The following is a 23,864-nucleotide window of genomic DNA, read 5'->3' as shown; positions in this document are numbered from 1 at the left end:
CAGAAGAGCAAGATGAGCTCAGAACAAAGAGAATTTCTTCTTTTCAAAAGTTTCTCCAATGGAATAGAAGAAAAATCAGTTGAGGATGAGGACTTCTTATGGCAGAGAAAAATTCTGAAAGTAGTTTTCCAAAACAGGTTACAGGAAGCAGAAAAGCTGCCTTTTACCCATGGTGTCCTGAATTCTCAGCTGCCCTATCCTTTTTGTCTCCTGTAGATAAAAGTTTGGACTGCAAATCCACAGCAGTTTGTGGAGGATGAAGATGATGATACATTTTCCTACACAGTGAGAATTGCTGCTCAGGATCTGCTGCTGGTACGGAATGTATTCCACATTTAGATACTGAAACAGTAATAACAAATATCAAACCTGCCTTCAGGCAAGGCATTTAGAGAAAGGGCCAACTTTTAACAGCCCATACAAATGAGTGTTACCATTTCCTTGTGCACAGGCTGTGGCTGCTGATTTCCAGAATGAGAGTGCAACTGCTCTGGCTGCAGCAGCTACGAGGCATTTGCAGGAAGCTGAGCAGGCTAAAAACAGCGGCGCTGAGCACTGGTGAGGGGCTGGGGCTGAGGGGATGCTGCTGGGGCAGGTGTGGAGCTCTGGGTGCACCATGATTTAATCACATTTCATTTGTGACCATGCTACTGATGGGCAAGGATTGAATTGGAGATCTCTGATTAGAAGAAGCAAAGGAAAATACAGCAGTTCTTGAGCCAGATGGTGAAACCTTCACGTGGAGTGCTTTGGGCAGTTCCTAGCACAAGCTATCTGAGCCAAGGCTCCCTCCCTTCAGAGCTTGATGTTCCTTAAAATATCTCATGGGAAATGATAATTCTTATAAAACTTACACAGAATCAGAAGAGAAATAACTTCATATTCAGTTAATTGGGATAAAAATTTCAGGAATATATATATATAAAAATATTTTTTTTACTTGATGTCACAAAGAGCCATGCTGTATGCAGATGTATGTGTTCAATTTTAGAACTTCAGAGTTGCAGTCTTTAATGTCATTTGGGGGTAGAAGAAAACTCCACTGCAGGAGTACCTGGTTGCTGGTCCACAGTGAATCTCTCCTGGTTTTACAGTGCTTGGTTCAGTGTTTGTGTTTATTTTAAATGTTAGTGTCAGAGTAGCCACTCTGATAATGAACAGCAGCAGAATGGCTGCAAAATCAGACATTAGGTCCCCATCTCTGCCTCAGTTTTGAGAATTTGTAAAGTAGGTTCTTGGCTTCACAAATAAAACCAGGGAGAAGTGTATTTGCACATAGTTCTATATCATCATAATTAACAAAATGTTAATGCAAAATTAGATATTTTTAAGCCTTTAATGTAGTTTGGTATCCCAGTGCTTCTGCATATAAATTATGAAAGCGTGGCTGGAACACAAGCTTTCACGGAAGAGGTTCTTTTTTATTATGAGAACAAAATTGGTACATGTAAGAACTATTCCACCAGTATTTTAGGAAGTGGCTGAGAATGCTGCCCATCCTGAGGGAGTTTCCAAGCCCCCATCTTGCAGTTTGTGAATGTTAATCTCTTTGAGGGCTTTCTTAAATTCTCTTTTGGGATCAAGGAAATAGTTGTGGTAGCTTAATCCAAAAAATTACTTGTGACTTCACTTCAGAATATGTATTTATTTCTTGAGTGATGATGGAGGAAAAGTCTTAAGGCATCTGAACTATTTTGTAGGTGGAAAATACATGAAGCCTGTATGCTGGCCCTGGGCTCAGTCAAGTCTATAATTACAGACAGTGTGAAGAATGGGAGAATACATTTTGATATGCATGGCTTCCTGACAAATGTGGTCCTGGCAGACCTCAACCTTTCAGGTATGTGGGACCCTGCATCCCAGGGAATAACTGCTGGGTGCCAGACACTGGGAGTCTCTGATGAATCAGAGACGATGTGTGCATGAGGTATTGAGAAATGCACTTGTGCACCTTGCTCACGTGAAAAAAACAAATCTTGTGAGTTCCCACGTGCTCCCAGTTCTAGTGTAAGTCCTTTACATGTGGGACTGTGCTTTCAGCTGGATCTCATTGCCTGGATGCATGAGAATGTAGGGCTCAGAGAGCTGGGTGGAAAATAGCTGTTGTGATGTCTTGTGTCTGTTCCTGGGAAAGTCACCAGCAGTGTTTAACTGCCTTCAGAATTCCTGCTGCACCATATCATCCATTTGTTTTATGCTGAGGCTGACACTAGTTGTAGCACATGAGTTCAAATAATGCTCCTGGCTAAATGGGAGTCTATTATTGGGAGCTCAGCAGGATTTTGCTCTCTGTGTTATCTCACATCAGTGTGCAAGAAAATCAGAGGAATTGTTGAAAGTCAGACCTCAAAAGTCCTTGCAAATTAAAATTTTAGAAGTTTAAGGCAATGTGAGCATCATTAATGAGTCCACATAGAGTTGTCAGTGTAGAAAAAACTGATTCCTGGGTTCCTTTTTCATCAAAGAAACACTTATTTAGCACATTACAAAGAAGAGTTTTTTCTTTTCTTTGTGTTAATGTTAGGTGAAGAATTAGTGTGTACAAAGTGCATAGTGTGCAATGCATGTAAGAAACCAGCCTCAGCAGTTGACATATATTTACACTCATTTACATGTGTGGCATTGGGTTGTAAATGAGCTGCTGTGCTCTAGAAGGGCTCCCAGAGTCAGTGTGTTGATGGCTCTCCAAGGATATCCATTTAATGGTCAGTAATGGTACAAAGAAACGTTGTGTTTTATGATACTGACTTAAAAAACAAAGCTCTTCTCTTGCTGTACATCTTGCACAGAGTGTTTTATGTCCTCATCTTAAAATTAGTACTTGCAGGAGCATAAATAATGGCAGTAAAGATGCTGAGGAACAGAGAGCATCATCACTTTGAGGCCAGTCTAGATAGATAAGGAGATTCATAGTCTGAAAAGGCAGCAGGATTAAGTGTGATAAAGATGTATCATACCTTGGTGAGTGCAAGCAGGTGAGTGGATAATGAATGTCCACTGCTTCTGTGGTGCTGGTGAACCACAGAATTCTGTTTTGTAACTGCAGAGTGATAGCTGTGAACTAGTAATGTAATCTGTGAAAGGTCTCCAGGTATGAGCTCTTTTATTCTAATTCCTCTCCCTAAGATGCTTTTCTTCAGCTGGGGGCAGAATATTGAGCTGGATGAATGAGAATTACTGGAAAAGCCTCTGTCTTCTTCCTTTGCTTTTGTTCAGTGATGAACAAATTCAAGTGTGAATAGTTGAAGGGAGGAGGTTTTTTTAATAAATGAGAAATTATTCTTTGAAATAATTAAGAAAATAAACTGGATTCTGCCCATGAACAAAAATTCTTTGTATGCTGGCACATTTGTCTTGTGTGTCACATTTCAGTGATTTCCTATTGGGATGACAAGATTTTAAATAATGGATGGAAGCAGCTGTGATTTTAAACCCATAAGCTTATTCTGAAACCACTGAGGTTTTTTGTTCTGCTGCAGTGTCTCCTTTCCTCCTGGGCCGGGCCCTGTGGGCCGCCAGCCGTTTCACCGTGGCCATGTCTCCAGAGCTCATCCAGCAGTTCCTGCAAGCCACTGTCAGTGGATTGCACGAAACCCAGCCCCCCTCTGTCCGGATCTCTGCAGTCAGAGCCATCTGGGGGTAAGCAAACCCTGGGCTATTCCACAGCCCCAGGGACAGGGGTATAAATCACACTGATAAACTGGTTTGTTAAAATAGCATTTTCTCTTCGGGCTCTGGGAGGTTTTGCTTTGAATGAAGTAGATGGCAGCTTAAAAAGTGTAAGCAAACAGGTTCAAAATAGAATAACTAATGAGGAATATGGAATTGAGGTTCAAGGTTACTGTAAAGTGTTGTGATGGGTATGGTCACAGGGAGGAGCAGCACAAGGTAGTGTTGGAAAGCGCAAGGATGAAACCCAGATTATTCCTGTTTGGTCATAAAGGTGACTGACATCATACAGGCCTATGGAGCCAATCACAGCAATAAGGAGTGCTTGGGATTTGATTTTCTTACCCCATTTTTGTCAGAAGGAAACTCTGCTCTATTCATTCTAAAGTAAAAAATGAACATTAGTGTAAATTCAGAAAAACAGTCACCAAAAAATCTGCTAAAACCTAACTGTTCACCACTTCCAAACAACGCTTTGTGTCTTATTTGCACTGAAATGTTAATGAATAAATAAAGTTAGAAATTTATGACTTAGTTATTCCTGAAATTGCTTTCTCACCCCTCAGCTCACTTGTAGAACATGGTAATGAAACACTTTGTAAGCAGAGTCTGTCCTGGACTTTTTCCTTTTCTCCATTGATGGAGAGATCTGTCACTGAGGGGCAGTAGAAGCTTCTAACATCACTGTGCTCAACTCTGCTTTGTGTGGAATGTGGAGGGAAGATTTCTGGTGAGAGCTTTCCTCCTCCTTCCTGCTGAGCTGCTGGGAGGTCAAGCAGTATTAGACTGAAGGAGACAAGTCCTAGAGGAGTGAACTTAAGGAATAAGAATGGACAGGATGGAACAACCCCTTACGTATCACCTAGAATGCAGTATATTTAAGTTACTTCAATATATTAGGAATGTATTTTTGTATCACAAATTTGTCGTCTAGCTACTGTGACCAGTTGAAGATCTCTGAGAGCACCCACGTGTTGCAGCCTTTCCTTCCCAGCATTCTGGATGGCCTGATCCACTTGGCAACTCAGTTCAGCTCCGAGGTGCTGAACCTGGTGATGGAGACGCTGTGCATTGTGTGCACGGTGGACCCAGCGTTTACAGCCAGCATGGAGAACAAGATCTGCCCTTTCACCATTGCAATATTCCTCAAGTACAGTAATGGTATGCATTCCACTTACATTCCCAAAGCACAGCTGGTTTGGCTGTTAAATCCTTCTGCTGAAAACTTTATTAGTGGTCATTGAATGAACATTGATTCCCGTGGTAGGGGGACAACTTGCTCCTTTGCCCAGCCAAAATAGTGGTGGCAAAGATTGAGATGTGTGTGTGTGTGTTTTAGTAAATGGTGCTTTCTCTCTCCAGATCCTGTTGTTGCTTCTCTTGCCCAGGATATTTTTAAAGAGCTAGCTCAAATAGAAGCCTGCCAGGGTCCAATGCAGATGAGGCTGATCCCAACCCTTGTCAGCATCATGCAGGCCCCAGCTGACAAGATCCCGGCGGGGCTGTGTGCAGTAAGTGCTGTAGTGGGGCATGGCCTGGGCTTGAGATGTTTCCTGTTCTCTAACACCTGGGGTGGCTGCTCTGCAAAGGGCAGAAAGGCTGCTGTGGACATGCTTTGGAGCAATCAGTCACTGGGGAAAGGTTTCTCTGTGGAGCAGAGGCAAACTGCAGGTTCAGGAAGATTCTTCCAAAAGTTTGCTTTAAACTGCTCCTCTGGCTTGCTTCCAGTCTCCACAGTATCAGTCATCCCCAGTCATTTTGATGTGACATTGCCATCTTTCAGCAGGAACAGTCTCTTCTCCCAGCAGACTACTCCTTGCACTTCTTCCTAAGGCTTTTCCTGATTTATGTATCACATATGTATGAATCGGAGATAAATTATATAGGTGCCCAATAAAAGATGAAGCATTGACTGTGTAGAATGGTTGTATGGAATTAAACCCATAAACATCCAATATCAATATGCATATAATCTGTTAATTGGTATGACTGTAACAAATGCTTATGGGTAATTAAAATAAATTTAAATCAATGTAACCAAAATGGAACAAGTCAGCTAGAACAGTTCTCTGGCTGTTCTGGTTAGCATGCATCTGTTTGCTGTGTTTGAGTGATAACATTGCTCTTAATGTGGGAACTGTCTTGGGAACTTCTACAGCTCACACCAGTGGTGCTTGGGTGTGTGACTGCAGGGTCCTCACATTTAAAAGTTATTCTGGACTCTGAGTTCAAGGTGTGATTGCTGCAGTGGCCACATCTGTGCAGTTCCTGCCTTTGATGCTTGCAGCAGGGGTGGGTAGTGCTGACTTCAAGTTCTGTGGCTGCTGCTGTGACATTTTGTGCTTTCCTTTCAGACTTCTATTGATATACTGACCACAGTTGTGAGGAATACAAAACCCCCTCTGTCCCAGCTCCTCATCTGCCAGGCATTCCCTGCAGTGGCACAGTGCAGCCTGAACACAGATGACAATGCTACTATGCAGGTACCCCTGTGGGGAGGGGGAGGCAGGTGACAGTGGGGAGGGGGAGCGTTGCAGGGCTGTACCAGTCCAAGAGAGGTGACACAGCCTTTGAGGATGCCCAGGCTGTGCTTGCCAGTTGCTGTATCAGCAGCCCCCCAGAGCCTCTGCCATCTCCACTTTGCCATGGAAGTACTGTTGTTAAGTGGGCTGCAGTGACTTTTCCTGATCATTCCCGAGTGTGGACAACTACAGTGAGAAAGGCAGCATCCTGGATGTTTTTTCTATTTTAGTGCATTGGAGCATGTTAAAAAAACAAACAACCAAAGCCCAACAACACAAAATATCTCCCCAAAAAACCAAGCAAACCTATAATACTTTTCTGCCCACATAGCATTTATCTCACCTAGTAATGGCAGGGGCTGTCTTCAGGAGCATTCAGCAAAAGCCCTCCTAGCCCTCCTATTCTAGCAGCTTTCTGCTGTACTCATTTATGAGGGAAGGAGAAGGCAAACTCCTTTTTCATTGAGCCAGGTGTGGGATGGAGGGAAAGCAGGGAATCATCTCTAGCATCAGCACTGCCTGAGCTGTGCTTGCTGGCAGGCTTGGCTATGGCCTGATGTCTTTGGAGTATCTAGCAAGAAGGAAAAAGCATCAGAGGCTAGAAGTTAAAAGGAGCCTTTTCATTCCAGCTCCTAGCTGACATATGAATAGCAAGGGTAATTTCATTCCTTATGTGAGGAGTTCCATAGTGGCAAGTACTCTTTGCCATGTGAATACAGACCATGGGAGTATGGTCTTTGCCTAAACAACAGACCAGTAGAATAGGCTGGAGACCAGCAGGAAGAGACTGTAGACCTGCACATTGGTTGCTTTGCTGGATCTTTATGCTAAGAGGAATTGAAAAGGACTGCAGCTTAGCTGCTGAGTTGTGTTTTGTTCATGTCACACTTCTCTGTCTTCATCTCTCACTTGCTAAAAACTCTTTGAATTTCTTTAGGTAACAAGATTGGCACAAAACTGCAGCTTACTTGAGGTGGTTGTATTTATTAATTATCTTGGTTGCTGCTGATTGGGCAGTGGGGAGTAGTGTATTTGATAATGAGCTGGAGTCTGTAGAACTTACTGGTAAATCTTTTACATTTCCCTGTGTTTTCATCTTGGTTCAGGGTGGTTTTGGGATGAAGGGGATGTCTCCTTGTGCCTGCCCCTTCCCTTACCCCCTGCTTGTCTTTGTAGAACGGTGGCGAGTGCCTGCGTGCATACGTGTCGGTGGCGCTGGAGCAGATCGCGCAGTGGCACGATGAGCAGGGCCACAACGGGCTCTGGTACGTGATGCAGGTGGTGAGCCAGCTCCTGGACCCACGGACCTCAGAGTTCACCGCTGCCTTTGTGGGCAGGCTGGTCTCCACTTTAATTTCAAAAGCTGGGAGTGAGCTGGGAGAGAATCTGGACCAGATCCTGAGAGCCATCCTGAGTAAGATGCAGCAAGCAGAGACGCTCAGTGTGATGCAGGTGAGCAGGAGAAGCACCAGGAGAAGAAACTGTCATATTTTTCTTTCATTTCGTGCCTGTTTATTTATGGCTCGTGCAATTGGAGGGTCTGTATATCCTCTTGAAGTAGTCAGGAAAATCCCTGCTTTGATCAGAAAATCATGGAATCTCCTGAGATAGAAGGGACCCAGAAGAATCTTTGAGTCCAACTTCTGGCCCTGCAGAGGACACCCACTCTGTCCTAACAATCCTTGAGCTCTGGCAGCCTTGGGGGTGTGACCATTCCCTGGGGACCCTGTTCAGTGCCTGACCACCCTCTGGGAGGAGAACCTTTTCCTAATACCCAACCTAATTCTCCTGTGACAAAACTCCATGCTGTTCTTCAGGCCCAAAATTTTTTGTCAGGTTACAGGATAAGCAAGATTCTCCTGGATAAGCTGTAATGCACCTTCAGTAGTCCCTCATGCCCTTGTACTTGTAAACCTTCTTTGGAGGGATAGGAGTTGCCTCAGTAGGAATGTTATCACAAAGGCAGCATGTCTTTTTGAGTGGATTTGTTCTGTATTTAAGGATAAATGCCTGGGACTTGAGACAAGATGAGCTTTTGGTGGATGGGAGGTGTAGTTGGCCTGAGTGAGGTGAGAGACCAGACAAAGAGCATCACCATCTCTTCTAGCCTTGACCTACTTGTAGTGACACAGTTTTCTGGAGTGATTTTTTCCCAATGGTCTTCATTCTCTCTCCTGTCTTTTTTGTCTGTGCCCTCAATGTAAAACAGGTCGTGCAGACTGCCCTGGTTCCTCAGTAGCAGCTGGGGGAAGACATTTTTCTGGCACTTCTGAGCAAGATCCCATCTCTGCCCACAGTGCAGCACTCAGCTGAGCTTCACTCTGCTCTAATCATTTTATCTTATTTCTCTAATTTTTTTGAATGTGCATTTTTCAAGCCAGCATATGGTGCCACAATGACCATTTCAATGTCAGCAGATCTCACCTGCTTTAGGATTTTTTACCCCTGGATGATGATGTTAACTTTTTTTGCCCCTAACTGATGATTGTTAACTGTTTGGAATGTCTCTCACTTTGCTTGGTTTTGGATTTAAAAGATACAGAAGTTTAAATCTGAAGCAGTCCCATGCAGCCCTTGTAGCCAAGCATTTTACATTGCTGGATCTCTTCCCTGTGTTAGCCTGGAAGATGGGCCTCTGGAGATGGGTAGCTTTTCCCTGAGGAAGGCTACAGAGATGTCCTCAGACTGGGAGACTGTCATTTAGATATGTGAATGAATTCTGCCCCAGTCTTTAGGAGGCAGACTAAAACTGCATGTTTTAACAAAACCTTTTTAAAAGCTGCAGTTATTTCCCTAAAATCATGTTCAAAATGCATTCAGAATTGGGAAGGTGCTGCTGAGTGATGGTGTGATGGTGTTTATTGCCTGCATCTGTAGCACAGTGTTCTGCAGCTAGTTGTACTTTCCCTTCCTCCCAGGGTTCTAAGCACACCCTTCACTCCTGCAGGGAGCTTCAGCTTCCTTCAGTAAGCACAGCTTCACTCCAGCTCCTTAAATATTTGATAAAACATTTCCAGCTATTAAATTATGTACAGCTAACATTGCCTTTCTCCTCCTGCAGTCCCTGATCATGGTGTTTGCTCACTTGGTTCATTCACAACTGGAGCCACTCCTGGAATTCCTGTGTAGCCTGCCCGGCCCCACTGGCAAGCCCGCCTTGGAGTTCGTGATGGCCGAGTGGATGAGCCGGCAGCACCTTTTCTATGGGCAGTACGAAGGCAAAGTCAGGTGGGACCCACAGATAATCCTGTGTTAGCTCTGATGGGGCACAGACCCCTCTGTTAGCTCTGTGAGCTGCCCTCATCCCATTGCCATTGAGTGTTGGGTGTAGGGAAGGGGAGCTGGCTCAGATGGGAGCGGTGTGTGCCAGCGGTGAGCAGAATCGCTGCTCCCTGTGCTGTCAGCTCTGCTCAAGAGAGCTGTGGGAACTGGAGCAAGCTCTGATCTTCCTCATCAGTGCTCCTGCTGCCTCGTGCTCCTGTGCTGGAACACACACTAGGGGGAAGGGGGTGTCTCCTGCAAATATGGGGCTGCTTTTGGGATTGAACTTCGGTGAATGTGAATGTGAAGAGCTTCCACACATGGAATTGCCTTTGTAGACTACTGTAGAGTTCTGGGATGTTATAGAGGGTTTCCAAAGAGAATTTGGTGGTCTCTTGTTGATTTATTGATCTATTAAAAGTCAATCAAGAAATTAATTGCAACAGTGTTCTCTCCTTCTTGCACGTTTGTGTTGTGGTGGAGGCTGAGTGCTGTATTCCAAAGCATGGGATGCTCTGTATTCATTTAAATTTTGTCACAGCTGCAGTATTAGATTATTCTGGAGTTGTGAAACCTCACAGATCACTCTTAGGGGTCTCACCAGCTGTTAACTCAATTATTAGTGTGTGTTGTTATGTTATTGTTATGAGCAGTCAAATAGCCTGTGAAATAAAGAATGAGAAAAAGCAGGTTCAAAATGGAAGTTAGTGAATAATCTTGAAGGACAGGCAGCGGATTTGGGGATCCAGTGCTCTTTTTGGTCACACTTTGTTGGTTTCATTCCTAAGCCTGGTGGTTTATCCCCATTTTGACAGTGCAGACCTGTCTGCAGGATCTCTTGAGGCTTTTGGAAAAGCCAGACCAGGAGAACAAGGTTAAAGATGATTGTTTAGAGCTGTGTTGTCCAAGATGAGAACTGTTTGTGTACAGGTGATGTAGCAGGGCTTCACACTGTTTTAAACATTTGTATTTGGTTGGTTGTGGTGACATTTACCATGCATTAGTAAATGCTTGGTGTTTCTGTCTCCTGAGGAAAAGCAAGTCCTGCTCTGAGGACCCTCTTGTTCAGGGTTAGTAGAAAGACCCTGGAGGCAGCTGACACCTCCTGTGTGCACAGTCCCCATCCACTGGGGACAGGTTGAAACAGTGCCTGTTGGGTCTTGATGAAATGATGGGAAAACTTTGGGCAGCTTGGGGTAGCAGGTAAAACCTGGGTGCAAACCAGCAGAGGTTACAAACATAGTGTGGGAGAGAAAGAAGGTGAGAAGTGAAAGCACAAGGATTTCAGTTCCACAGAACTTCAGTTTGAGATTTGTGGAGTCAGGAGAGATAGAGGTTTGGGGGTCCCAAGCATAGATTGTCAACCTTGACCTGTAGTCAGAATCACCTCAATGTGCTTGGAAACAGCATGGAACTGGAGAAGGTTTGAAGTGTGGCGTAGAAATGTGAGCATCAGAGATGGAAAGAACAGTAAAAGGAGAGGAGCAAGCTGGAAGTTCTGAGTGTAGCAGAGCCATGAAGGACCAGAAGTGAAAATGAGCATTGAGACTGGAGAAAGGGGGCAGATCATCACTGCAGATCAGCCAAATTACTGCTTTCTTGCCACTGCTTTCCTCTTAATTCCATCTTCGTGTGCACGTGGTGCTGCAGGGGCACATTTAACCTGGTGGCCCTTCTGACCTGGAGAAACCTTTAATGTATGAGTAGATGTCTGTACTGTTGGTGGTGCTATATCCAAAGTCTGAGCAGTTCCCAGCTTGCTGTGCAGGTTGGGAGCTGAGTCCAGTTTCTGATGCTGACATAAAGCAGGAGACATGGGAAAATTCTGTCATGCTTGTTCTTGGCCAAGATATAGAAGAAAGGGCATCTGGGTGTCTGCTCTGGGATGTGTTCCCTGTTGGAAAGGCTATGAAAGCCAGACAGTTTGGGGAAATTCCAATCTCTAATTTGTCTGTTCTCTGCTCCCAGCTCTGTAGCACTGTGCAAACTCCTGCAGCATGGCATCAACACAGATGACAAGAGACTTCAGGACATTAGGGTGAAGGGAGAAGAAATATTTAATATGGATGAGGGAATTCGGACACGATCCAAGTCAGCCAAAAGTAAGTAATCATTTTGCTTTGACAAGGGATTTTTCTGTAAATAGATGCTATGAAAGGGCTTAAACAGGTCTGGCAGATCCCACAGAGCTGTAGGAGATAGTTCCTGCAGAAGGGGCCTGTTGATTTTTAGAGCTAATTCATACATCATGTACTTAACATATCTGTTTGCCTGAATCTGTTTACCTTAATTCTGCCAAAGACTGGTTTGGAGAATTCCTGATGTCTGATTTAATATAACCGGATGAGGTAATTATGGGATGGGAAATTCCTCACTGCTGTTTTGTATTATGAGACAGAATTGATATTTCTGGATGCCTGGTAGCTTCTCTGAGAGGAAAGTGTCCTTAGTGCATGCAGAAATTAAAAAACAAAGGCGTGTCTTTTTCAATGAGACACTTTGACAAAAAGCAATGATTCAGCAAGTTAGAGATTTCTTTTAAGGAAAGCTTGACCAGTCTCCTGCATGAGACTTGTCTTATTTTTTAATAGGTTGAACCCAAAGTCTTTGACTGGAGGTTGCTGTTGAGATTAGTCTTTTAAATCAGAGAGGGCAAAGCTCTGGGCAGTTTTTCCTGAGGACTGAGCTCTAGGGGGACACCTGGGGGCTGCTGTCCTCAGCCATCAGTCAGACCTTGGTCTTGCTGTGTTAGAGCTCATGTGTGACCAGTGGTGGGATGGGGTGTGGAGGCTGTACAGATCCAAACTGGGAGCCTGTCCAGACAGTCTGTGCTCCTTGCACCTTCAGCATGGGTTTGGGATCTGCAGTGATGCAGTGAAGGACTGAGGTGACAGCTAAGGAGATGAATAGGGACAAGCAGTAGGGATTTTGAGAGTGGTGGTCACAAATCACTTGCTACCTGATTATTCTTGGCTTAAAAAAAACCAAACCAACGAAGGTCAGACAGAAAAATGGCAACTGCCAGCATTTGAGTTAAACAAAGAGAAAAACTAGCATAGGATACTAGTAGGAGCTAAAACTAATGCTCCTAAATCAATCAACTAATGCTCCTATCAAACTAATTTGATAGTATCTTTACTTTTATAATTAAGGCCAAATACACATATAATACAAATATAATTAAGGTCTAGCTGTCCCGTGGAATAGTTAAGCCCTGCAGGAACACTAGTAAGGAAAAGTTGGAGCTTACAGTGCCTCAGAAGGGGCAGAGCCATGCCTGGGAGTACTGCACTGCTCATTTACAGGATGTGCAAATGGACTTCAGGGAAGAAAGGTTGACTCCAGATGACTCCATTAAGCAGCCTCTAGGAGAAGAGTCTCACATTCATTTTCCCCTTCCTCCTCTTCACTTGGAATATGCAAGGTTGATACTGCATTGAGATCTTTGGGAATGTCTGGGTACATGGAAAGAAGCTTTGGGGGTTTTATGCCAGTTGTTTTTTCCTCCCAAGCTCCCTAGCAAAAATACCCCACCTCAACAAAAAAGGGCCTGTTTTGTAACTTTTAATTAAAAGCAATACGAATATGTGTGTTTTTTCTCTTACAGATCCTGAGCGCTGGACAAACATTCCTTTGTTAGTAAAAATCTTAAAATTAATAATAAATGAACTCTCTAATGCCATGGAAGCAAATGCATCTAGACAGACAACTGCAGATTGGAGCCAAGGTAAAATACTGTGTTTGCTTTTTCTCTTTGCATAGCTTAAATCTACTTAATTTCTCTTGAGAAGTATTTATGGTATAGGAATTTGTGTCAGTAAACCATGTACCTTTAACTACACAGGCTTGAACAGTGTTCCAGAGGATAAGCTCATAGAATCACAGAATCCCAGCCTGGTTTAGGTTGGAAAGGACCTTAAAGCTCATCTTGTTCCACCCCCTGTCATGGGCAGGGACACCTCCCACTAGCCCAGGTTGCTCCAAGTCCTGTCCAGCCTGGCCTTGGACACTTCCAGGGATTCAGGGGCAGCCACAGCTGCTCTGGGCCTCACCACCCTCAAAGGGAAGAATTCCTTCCCAATATCCCATCTATCCCTGCCCTCTGCCAGTGGGAAGCCATTCCTCTTTGTCCAAGTCCCTCTCCAGTTCTCTTGTTCTACTGTACAGTTCATCATTTGCACATCTCTTCCTTCCCTGTGCTGTATTTAAGTGCTACCAATCTCTTCCAGATAAAAATAAACGAAATGGGAGAATAAGATCAGTCAGTGTTGTATATTCTTAGACCTGAAAATTATTTTGGGCTAGTTTGGAAGAGGGATCTGACCATGTGTGAATAAAATTTCCCTTTCATGGTGTAACTGGTTTGCCTTTCTTCCTTCTTCAAGTATCCATTCTTGTTGTTGCCTTTTGCTTGGCTCCAGTTCTGGAAACATTCCAAAAGGATAAGGAGGATTGTAGGTTTTTATCTTCATCCATCCACACATGCAGGAATGTGTTTGCCTACAAACTCCAGTCCCCTCTAGAGTGATCACAGACTGGACCTCTTGGATTTAAATCATTTCTAGATTTTTTATTTTTCTAAACAGATGATTCAAATGATATGTGGGAGGATCAGGAAGAAGACGAGGATGAAGATGAAGGCTTAGCAGGACAGTTCTTATCAGATATTCTTTCCACAAACAAGTATGGTGAGTAGCAGCTTGAAAGTCCTTCTTCAGAGCAGTAATCAAGTAGGTGACATCCTAGTCAAAGTTTCCTTCCCTTGGCAGCTGCAAAACAAAGACTGCAGGCACAGGGAAGGAATTCTGCCCTGGGATTGTGAATAAGAGCTTTCTGGAGAAGCCATGGCTTTGAGCAACATGGTGATTAAATTGTTGCATTATAAATAACATCACCTGGGAGTTCACATGCTGCACAGGCTTCACAGCTGGGAGGTTCCTGCAGGTTATTTTTCAAAAGAGAAAATTGCTGCTCAAAGTCGTAGGTGTGAGCTCAGCATTACAGTGTCCAAGGGATGGGTGAGCTTGTTTGTGGAGAGACGTTGAGGAACAAGTGCTACATAAAGAGATGAGCAGGTGCATCATCTCTCAGTTTCATGTACCCTCAGAAGGGAGAACTTTACAGGGAAACAGCAAGGGATGCTGCTCACATTAGCACAGAACTGGCAAAGTGTCACCCTCACGTGGGATTAAGGCAGAAGATTCTGGTGCATGGAATTCCCAGGCCTGCCTGTGAGTGTCCCATGTGTGCTTGGCTCACCTGTGTGTTCCTTGAGCCTCCACTGACCCTGGTTCTGGGCTTCAGTGGTTTCTATCACCTGACATAAAGGAACGAATATTCTGGATACAATTTTCTTTTTCCCAGCAGTGCTGAAACTATTTACTTTTGGATCCTTGGGTTTCAGTAGCTTGATAGAAAACTTCCTGAGATAGTCTGCTCTTTTTGATGTTAAAACATGCTGATTTGCCTCTGACAGATGAAGATTACTATGAAGACGATGAAGAAGATGATCCAGATGCATTAAAGGACCCTCTTTACCAAATAGATCTCCAGGTGATGCTCTAGAATGAGGGGTCTTATCAGATTCCAATCATTCTCTGTAAACTTTAATTTTCTAAATGTTGTACTTTAACAAATGTGTAAGCACTGCAAACACCAGTTATTGATTGTCATCCAGAAGGCACTCTGTTAATTGAAATTACTTTGGAAAGGGCTAAGTGTCCCAAGAATTTCTGGAGCTATTTTTCCTTATTATTAATATCCATGACATGGAAATGTGAATGAACAAAACTCTGAACAGAGGGAGATGAGACTTTTCTACTTGTGAGCTTCACAGCTACTGGCAGAAGTCAGGAGTAGGTTGGAGAGTGAACATGACAGAATTTCATACTCCACTTGGAGATGCTCCCACTCAGTCAGCCCCTGTGTTACCCTTTGCTCCTGCTTTTCCCACCACCTGCAGCTGTTGATGGGCCCTTCCCTCTGCTCCCACCCTTTTTCCTCTGCTCCAACCTTTCCTTCTGATTCCACTCCTCCTCCTGCACCGCTCCTTTCTGTTCCCTTCAATCCCGGGGTCCTACTTGGTGCATGTTGGGATGTCTCCTGACAGATGGAAGCAGCAGGATTTTCCAGGAGGGTGGTGCTGACAGGGTGTTTCTGTCCCTCCCAGGCCTATCTCACCGACTTCCTGTGCCAGTTTGCACAGCAGCCCTGCTATGCCATGTTCTCTGACCACCTCAACGACAACGAGAAGCGAGTGCTGCAGGCCATCGGGATATAGACCCACTCCAGAGGCCACACCTGCCAGATCTGAACAATAGAGGTTTTTTGGCTAATTCCGTGTTTTATGATTGGACATAAAACATTTTCCAGTGTCTGCCTGCCTTGTTCCAGGTCGACAATGGCCTTGTTTTTTTGAGCCTCATCTTAACATGCATCTACTAAGGGAAGGAATCCTGAGAAAGCAGCAAGGACATTGCACATTGGTCTCACCACAGGAGCACTTTCATTTTCCACAGTAACTTTCCAGGAAGTTCTTAAAGATAAAAAATAATGTGTCCTTAATATTTTTGAAAGGAAACTGTCTCTACCTGTGAAGAGGCACTTTCAGTTTCTCACAGCACAGTCGGACAGAGAAAGGAACCGGGTCACTTACGGATTGCTTGACAAGTGGGAAGGTTGTTCTTGGCTGTTGTTCCTCTTCACGTAACACAGGGTAAATATCTTGATCCTACAACGTGACTTCTTTTATAGACCCACAGACTCTTTCCAGAGCTGCCTGGACGGGATGGAGCCAGTTCACAGGAGTTTGGAGGGGAAGCTGAGACAATGAAACTGAGTGCATATCTTCTTTCCTGGTGCGGACGGGGGCTCTGTTGCTCACATCTCCCATGGGAGCAGTTCTTCACTAACACTTGTTAGCATTGTTAGCACATGCTCAGAGGAAGCCACCACTTAAATTTCTGTTCCTGTGGCATGTGGCTATGAAAGACTGGTTTTCTGGAACCCAAGGAGCCACAGTTTTTAGGAGAAAAAAAACTGATTGTATTTAATATATTTGCTCCATGACAGCCACTCTGAACTCCTTTGCTTTTTTCACACTCCTGTGTGTATTTTTATAGAGTGGTAAAATAACATTTGCAAATTGATTTCCCCATGAGAACAGTGTAATGTATCTCACAACACCTCTCTGCCTTTGGTTCCCTTTTGGGGAAAATGAAATAAAACTATTAAAATGTACATTGGTATCCTTGTTATAAAACAGATTTAAAAGGAACTTGTGCTTGTTTCCTGAAGTCACTTTTTAAAGACATATTTCTCCTTAGGACACGTCCTTTATGTGCTGCCAGAAGATGTTTGGATGTTTCATGGGAGTCACCTGGACAGTAAGGGAGTCGTGTGCTGTATCTGCTGCTTAAAACAGGCTTAGCCATTACAGTTTCCTTTTAAGAAAGGCACTTGCTGTTCCTTTGTGGAATGCTTTGTTTTGATGTTGTATCAAACCCTCCATAACCTGGAGTCCTGAATCTCACTGGTCTCATGTGCTCGGGAATGGGCAGAGCTGGGGGAACCCCCCATCCCCTGCAGACTCCTCTGAGCTGTTCTCAATTTTTTCTGTGCCTAACTATGAGAAGCAGAGTTTGAAGCCTGGTTTTTATGTGTCTAATAAGGTACAAGCTCTTCCCATGCCATTGAGTCTCAGTGTCTTTCTTCCCTGGGGATTCTCTGGTCTTTGAGAATATCTATTAAACAGGGTGCTCTGACCTGCTAGGGCCAACAAGTTAAACTTGGTAGGTTTGTAAACCTACCAAGAAGCTGATGGCTGCAGTGGTGTGTCCACATGGCTGTTCCAGAAGGGTGAAGAATGTGTCCTTAGAGGAATTGGTCCCAGCTCTAGGAAGAAGCAGGACCAGCTTTTTTTGCCACGTGCATCAGCAGCAAAGGCTGAAACCCATCCATCCATACTTGGAGGAAAGTGGATGCCAAACATCTGGAAGCATCGAGGTATGTTCAGGGTATCAGGAGTAAACAGCACATTGAAGGCTGGTTAGCCTGGGCTCACAGAGGTGTTGGTGGGGTTCATGTGTGCTGCAGTGGGAGCTGGGACGGGTGTCCTGTGCCTTGGAGGCAGGTCAGAGTGTGGATTTAAACAAGACCATGAAAAATGAGGCTGACATTAGTACTGACGCTGAACTGAAACATTTAAGGGTGTCTGTGTCATTGTAAAGTTCCAAAAGACAAATGGGTCAGTGCTATGTTCCTGCTGGAGTTCACCTGTGTTTTGGGTAAAAATGGCTTTGATTTGCAGTTATCAATGTTTTTTCAGAGTGTGAGTGGGAAGGATGGGGGGGGTAAGTGGCACTGTCTCTACGTGTAAAGATTCACCTACCTGAGTTTCCCACAGCACAGATGGACAAGGAAAAAGGCACAGTGTCCTTTACTTGATTGCTTGAGAAGTGGGAAGGTTGTTCCTTTGGCTGAACTGGTGCTCTGCACTCTCCCTCCTTTATCCTCACCTCTGATGCAGGCTGAACTGGGTGAGCATGGTGCTGCTGCATGGCAGCTGAAGCTCGACCGGCCCAAGGGGCAGGACTGGCACAGGGGTGGTGTGGTTGTGCAGCAGTTATTGCCAGCACCCTTACCCTGTGCAGGGTGGTCTTGGCAAGAAATACCCTTGGCTCAAGCAATCCCTAGGAAGAGGCTGGATAGGATCTGAGAGGGTGCAAAAGGGAGATGTTTTGAGGGACCTCAGCAAAGTTCTGGTGCTCATGACTTCATTGCTTTTCTGCTTAACCAATGTCATCTTCCCTGAAGGCTCCGTGATGTGTCTTTACGCAAGGATTGTGTTTGCTGCAGGAATTGTGCCCAAAATCCTCTGAGTAGTAACACAGTGATTGCTCAGGATGGAAGCTGCTGGACTCTGAAGCAGCGTCTGAAGTCTGGTTTTGAGGTGCAGCATCACTTGTGTTGTCTGCCGTTGCAGAGAAACTAAACTAATGGTCATAGAGGTGACTGACACCATGTTAGGAAACATAAACTAAGAAAAAGCAAAGGGTGGGCTGTGGGTGACTGCACAGCCGAGGGCACATGCACACTGCTGCGTTGGTGCCTGCCACACACATCCCGCTCAGGACTCGTCTGTGGGGGTGAACTGGCCGTGTTTGCTCACCGAGTGTTCTCCGGGCAGCAGCATGAAACTCCGACCCCACGGACCAGAGAACCGCCCAGCTCGGACCCTGCAATGAGACTTTATGCATATTTATCAGTACTGTTCATTTTTGGGAGTGAATTAACAAACTCTTGTAATGTAGAATCCGGCCTGACTTCCCCGCCCTTACCCGGGTCTTTACCCGGGCAGCGCCAGTACCGGCTCGGCCCCCGGCCCGGCCTCGAACGCGGCTCTTTGAGCCCCTCAGTGGCATTCGGGCCCCCCTCTAGCGGTGCATGCTGGGAGCTGTAGTCCAGGGCTTGGCAGCTGCCGGGCCGGCGCCCCGGGTGCGATGCACGCCGGGAGTTGTGGTCTGGTGGCGCGGGCGCGCAGGGCACGCTGGGAGCTGTAGTCCAGAGGCCAGGCGTGGGCCATGGCGGCGGCGGCCGCCCCGGCGGGTGGCGCGGGCCGCTCGAAGGTGGCCCCGAGTGTAGACTTTGACCACAGCTGCTCGGACAGCGTCGAGTACCTCACCCTCAATTTCGGGCCCTTCGAGACCGTGCATCGCTGGCGTCGCCTCCCACCCTGCGACGAGTTCGTGGGGGCCCGGTGAGCTGGGGAGAGGACGGGATGGTGGGAGGGGGGCTCCCGGCGCCGCTGACCTGTCCGTGCCGCCCACAGGCGCAGCAAACACACCGTGGTGGCTTATCGGGATGCGATCTACGTGTTCGGCGGCGACAACGGGTAGGGGGAGCTGAGAACGCGGGGAGCAAGGCCGGGGTTGGGGGGAGGTGGGTGTGAGGGGCTATGGATGTGAAGGGAGATTGGGTGTGAGGGGAGCGGGGTGTGAGGGGAGCGGGGTGTGAGGGGAGCAGGGCTGAGGGTCCGGGACCGCCCCTGTCCGACCCCCGGCCCGGCTCAGCCGCCTCTCCCGTCCCTCCCCGCAGGAAGACGATGCTGAACGATCTGCTGCGCTTCGACGTGAAGGACTGCTCGTGGTGCAGGTGGGCAGCGCGGCCCCTCACCGTCCCCGGCCACTAGCAGGGCGGGACACGCCGTGGCTTCCCTCAGTATCTCAGGCTGGGTGTAGAAGTTGTGGCACTACCCGAGTACCCGAGAGGAAGTGTCACCTCCGCCCAGCGCTGTCACAGCTGTTCCCTGCCAGCCTGCTGTGTGCTGGGCCATCGGGGTTATCGGTCCTGCCCGAGGGGAAACCGGGCAGCACAACAAGGGAGAGGACCAGGGTCACCTCTGTTCCTGCAGCCTGTGAGAGAGCAGAGGGACCAGGTGTGCTGCACCCCTTGGGCCAGCAAAGCTGCTGGCATGGCTCACACCTTCCTGCACTGGGCAGTGTGTCTTTCTTATCTCACCTGTGTTCCACTTTCCAGTTCTGACAAATAGATTTCAGCAACAGCATGTTTGTAACCATTTATACCGTATTTCCTTTCCCTAAAATCTTAGTGCAATCAACTATCCAAAATCAGTGTAACACAGAAACAAAATAATGATTTCTAACAGGTGTTTCTTTTCTGAGTCTGCACAGTAGCTCTGAGTGCCCAAAGCATGACCAGGGTGTTTGACTGCTGCTGTTGTAACCTCTGCAGGGCTTTCACAACGGGGACGCCACCAGCACCACGGTACCACCACTCTGCTGTGGTCTACGGGAGCAGCATGTTTGTGTTTGGTAAGGCAGCAGCAGGTTGTGATTGGAGTGGTAGATGTGCTGCTGTACTGGTTTGAAAAAAGAATGAGAGATCTTTAGGAAGTGTCAAAGATCTCATTCAGTAGCAAATCCAGTATTTTTCATGGCTGAGTGTGGTTTCAACTTTGGAAATATTTTGCTGTTTTGTTTAAAGTAAGGATGACTTGAAGCTCATTACTATAGTGATTCTTTAGGAGAAGGAGTGGAGGATAAGTCTCTTTCTGTAGTAGTCCATTAGCCAAACACTTTATGCAATCAAAAGTTTTTCCTAATGCAATGCCTGGAAGTGTGTGTGCTCCTTGCCTGGGAGTCTAATGGAATTCTTGTTGTCCAGGTGGTTACACTGGAGATATCTATTCCAATTCTAACCTGAAGAATAAAAACGACCTCTTTGAGTATAAGTTTGCAACTGGGCAATGGACAGAGTGGAAGACTGAGGGAAGGTAAGAGCTGGTGTCATTGCCTCACACTTTGGGGGAATAAGGGTAGCTTGGCATCCTTTCACATAGCACAGTCAGACCTAGTGACAGTGCTGATGTTTGGGCTGCAGCATGATTGCTGCTCTGCTTTTACAATTAAAGTGTTTTGGTTCTACAGGAGTTTTTTTGGAAGGCCTCCTTTCCAGAGTGCACTATAAAAGAAATTTGTCCAAAATCCACTCTTCATGTTTCAGGTCCATGACAGAAGGGATGGGAACAAAGGGAGTTGGGGTTTTTTTCTGAATTCTTTCAGTTTCAAGGATAGCTTGGAAAATGTTGATCCCTCATGAACGTGGGCTCCTGAGATTCAGTGTTCCACAGAAAACCAGAATCACTAACACATGGCTTCCTAAAGTTGACTCCCTGGACATTTCACAATGCCATTTCTGACAGTGACTGTGATCCAGCTACTCAGTATTTTTTACAAGGGGGTGGACAGGATAAGGGGGAACGGCCTCATACTGGCAAAGCAGGGATAGATGGGATATTGAGAAGGAATTCTTGGCTGTGAGGGTGGCGAGGCCCTGGCACAGGTGCCCAGAGAAGTTGTGGCTGCTCCATCCCTCAAGTGTCCAAGGCCAGGTTGGATGGGGCTTGGAGCAACCTGGGATAGTGGAAGGTGTCCCTGCTCATTGGCAGGGGGTGGGACTGAATGGGCTTGAAGGTCCCTTTCTGCCCAAACATTTCTGTTTGGGCAGAAATGACTCCCCAGTAAGGGTCATGTGGAGTCTTTATCCACAATCCTATACACAGCTGAAGTATCTGAAATGCTGGTTTCAGTGGAGAGAGGGAAGGGGATGTTTGTTTTTGTGATTTCTGGAGAGGGATGAGGAATGTCACATCCATTCTTGTGTTATTGTTGCTCACCTCTGACGAGCACATTATATTTCAGAACAGAGACCCTATTAGTAATTTCTTTTTCTGGTTAATTCTGGTAACTTGTGACATTTTGGAGAGTAATTCTTACTCAGTTTACAAACTCACATTTTGCTTGTTGTTTCCAAGTTACAGTGTTCATGCTGCACAATGACCTCAGACAAGCCAACAGATGCCTTGTGGCATCACAGGTTTGTTCAACCTGGCTGATTTAGTTAAAACATCAAAGATTATGGAAGAGAAAGCATAGGTTTGATCTTTCATTGTGGATACTACATCTTGGGAACAGCCCTGAATGATCCCAAATGGGTATCCTGGTCTTATTTCTGTGTTTCATTTGCTTAGTCTGTGGGAATACATGTGGGATGTTCATAGCAAGAGTTGATTGCCACCTTGCTCTACCAGTGGTGCTTTGAATTTTCCCATTGTTTAACTACTTTATGCGAAGTACTCTTAAGAGTATTTGAGTCCTGGCAAGGAATTAGTTAGGATTTGTTTCCTTTTTTTTTTCCTGTCTGCATTAAGGGGGTGTCTCTTCACTGAAAGCAGCAGAGTGCAAAACTAACACATGCCTTCAGAGGTTCACTCAGTGTTTGGAGGGTGCGTGGCAGAAGCAATTTTGTGTAGGGGACTTCTTACATTTCTTAGATCCTTCTGCAGCCCCTCTACAGCTGCAGAGGGAAGATTATTGTCTGCGTTTTCTTCCTTGCAGGTTGCCAGTGGCCAGGTCAGCTCATGGTGCGACAGTTTACAGTGACAAGCTGTGGATCTTTGCTGGATATGATGGCAATGCACGGTATGGGGCAGTATCACCCTGTCCTTGACTGCTTTTGTGAAATCCCAGCCCCTCACTTTCCACCTTTGTAGAGACATTTCCATATTCCAAGAGATTTAAACACTCAACTGGAGCTTTGCAAACCCAGTCTGTTGTTGAGCATTGCACTTTTGCAATTCACTGGTTCATGTTCAGATAAGTATGTGCTTAAAGCCAAAAGATCTGGTTACTCAGAGTGGCTGTGGATGTGTAATTTGACAGTGTGCTTGGTTGTAAGGCTGCAAAATGATCTTTGACATTTGGCAAATGCACATTTCTTGAAAAATCCCCGTCACAAGCCGGGTGATGTTGCTGAGACTTAGACAGCAAAGCCTGGATTTGCTAGGAAATCATCTGACAGAACTAAGAGCAATGTGTCAGTTTTTTCTCAGAAGTCTCTGGAAATATGTAATATTTAGGTTGAAGGGAGGTAGGATTTTTTATGGGGAAAGACTGGAAAGGAGTGGTGCTGAGATGTTAGAGAGAGCCTGGTGCTTTGTCTCACAGTAGCTCCTTGCATTTGCTGTTGGTCTGTCAGAGAGCAGTCAGTTCTTGATGTGTAATTTCTTTTTCTGTCATGATGAACTTGAGGAGTAATTTACATCGATGTACAATATTTGCATTATGAGAGTACGCAGAGATTGTCACAAATGAGGAGCTGGGTTGCCTCCTCTTCTGAGGAGAAATCTTCAGAAAAGTGTCCAGTTCCACAAAGTCTCCAGGAGAAGATAATCTGATAATGGGGAAAACAGATGGGATGTCTTTATTATTTCTGGAGAAGGAATTGGTATAAGATGCATGACTCTGTGGGATTGTTCAGTGCCAGCTTAGGGAGTCCCCCAGGGCCTTGGATAGCTGTAAGGAAGGAGTGGGTGAGAAGAGCTGTCTAATTTATGTTAAATATGTCTAATCACGTTTAAAAAATGGTTTTTTATGGAACTTGAGCCTCCAGGCAGATTTGAACAAAGGAAACATCTGTAGTTACTTTGAGTAACTTGTTCTGGGAACAGCACAGTCAGAGATGTGTCAGGTTACCTGTTTCATCCTCCTTTCTGTATTTAAGAAAGGATTCAGCCATGTAAATAATAGTGGTCAATCTCAATAGTTAACAGGGATGAGCAGAAGGAGCAGGGTAATAAGGGGTATTTTGTAAAAATCCTGAAGATTAAATAGCTCAAATCCTTGAGCTCCAGACTGAGTTGCTGTATGTAGTTAACTGCAGTGTACTTGTAACTAGAAAGATACTGAAGCAAGCTGGGGTGGGGATGTCAAATTTAGGTATACGACAAAGGGATTCTAAAAATTGTTTTTCTGTCAGTGGAAGTAGAAAATTCTTCCTGTGCAAAAGGAATGTTGATGAGATAGGATTTCTGTCCTTTCAACACTGTTACAA

The 23,864-nt window shown here is 45.5% G+C and overlaps 2 protein-coding genes across 3 annotated transcripts in view; both read left to right on the top strand.

Annotated features, from left to right (window-relative positions):
• IPO9 (importin 9) overlaps window positions 1–17,073 on the top strand; it is a 39,208-nt gene extending 22,135 nt beyond the window's left edge. The window contains exons 11-24 of the mRNA XM_005530234.2: window positions 217–315; window positions 452–558; window positions 1,701–1,840; window positions 3,480–3,639; window positions 4,604–4,830; window positions 5,032–5,180; window positions 6,024–6,152; window positions 7,368–7,643; window positions 9,253–9,419; window positions 11,421–11,554; window positions 13,060–13,179; window positions 14,039–14,140; window positions 14,929–15,005; window positions 15,622–17,073. Of these exons, the coding sequence (XP_005530291.1) occupies window positions 217–315; window positions 452–558; window positions 1,701–1,840; window positions 3,480–3,639; window positions 4,604–4,830; window positions 5,032–5,180; window positions 6,024–6,152; window positions 7,368–7,643; window positions 9,253–9,419; window positions 11,421–11,554; window positions 13,060–13,179; window positions 14,039–14,140; window positions 14,929–15,005; window positions 15,622–15,732 (1,998 nt within the window). The 3' untranslated portion in view covers window positions 15,733–17,073. The remainder of the gene's footprint in view (window positions 1–216; window positions 316–451; window positions 559–1,700; window positions 1,841–3,479; window positions 3,640–4,603; window positions 4,831–5,031; window positions 5,181–6,023; window positions 6,153–7,367; window positions 7,644–9,252; window positions 9,420–11,420; window positions 11,555–13,059; window positions 13,180–14,038; window positions 14,141–14,928; window positions 15,006–15,621) is intronic.
• A 1,957-nt stretch (window positions 17,074–19,030) lies between these two features.
• LZTR1 (leucine zipper like post translational regulator 1) overlaps window positions 19,031–23,864 on the top strand; it is a 34,489-nt gene continuing 29,655 nt past the window's right edge. For both annotated transcript variants that reach the window (XM_014258901.2, XM_005530235.2), the window contains exons 1-6: window positions 19,031–19,209; window positions 19,282–19,344; window positions 19,548–19,604; window positions 20,205–20,284; window positions 20,637–20,745; window positions 22,370–22,453. In XM_014258901.2, coding sequence (XP_014114376.1) covers window positions 19,034–19,209; window positions 19,282–19,344; window positions 19,548–19,604; window positions 20,205–20,284; window positions 20,637–20,745; window positions 22,370–22,453 — 569 coding nt within the window. In that variant the 5' untranslated portion in view covers window positions 19,031–19,033. The remainder of the gene's footprint in view (window positions 19,210–19,281; window positions 19,345–19,547; window positions 19,605–20,204; window positions 20,285–20,636; window positions 20,746–22,369; window positions 22,454–23,864) is intronic.

The sequence above is a fragment of the Pseudopodoces humilis genome, chromosome 26, assembly GCF_049639895.1.
Source record: "Pseudopodoces humilis isolate 2021_Gansu_Grassland_sample_001 chromosome 26, ASM4963989v1, whole genome shotgun sequence".
NCBI classification, from domain to species: Eukaryota; Metazoa; Chordata; class Aves; order Passeriformes; family Paridae; genus Pseudopodoces; species Pseudopodoces humilis.
Note: the sequence above shows the minus strand (reverse complement) of the source record. Positions and strands in the feature narration are given on the sequence as shown.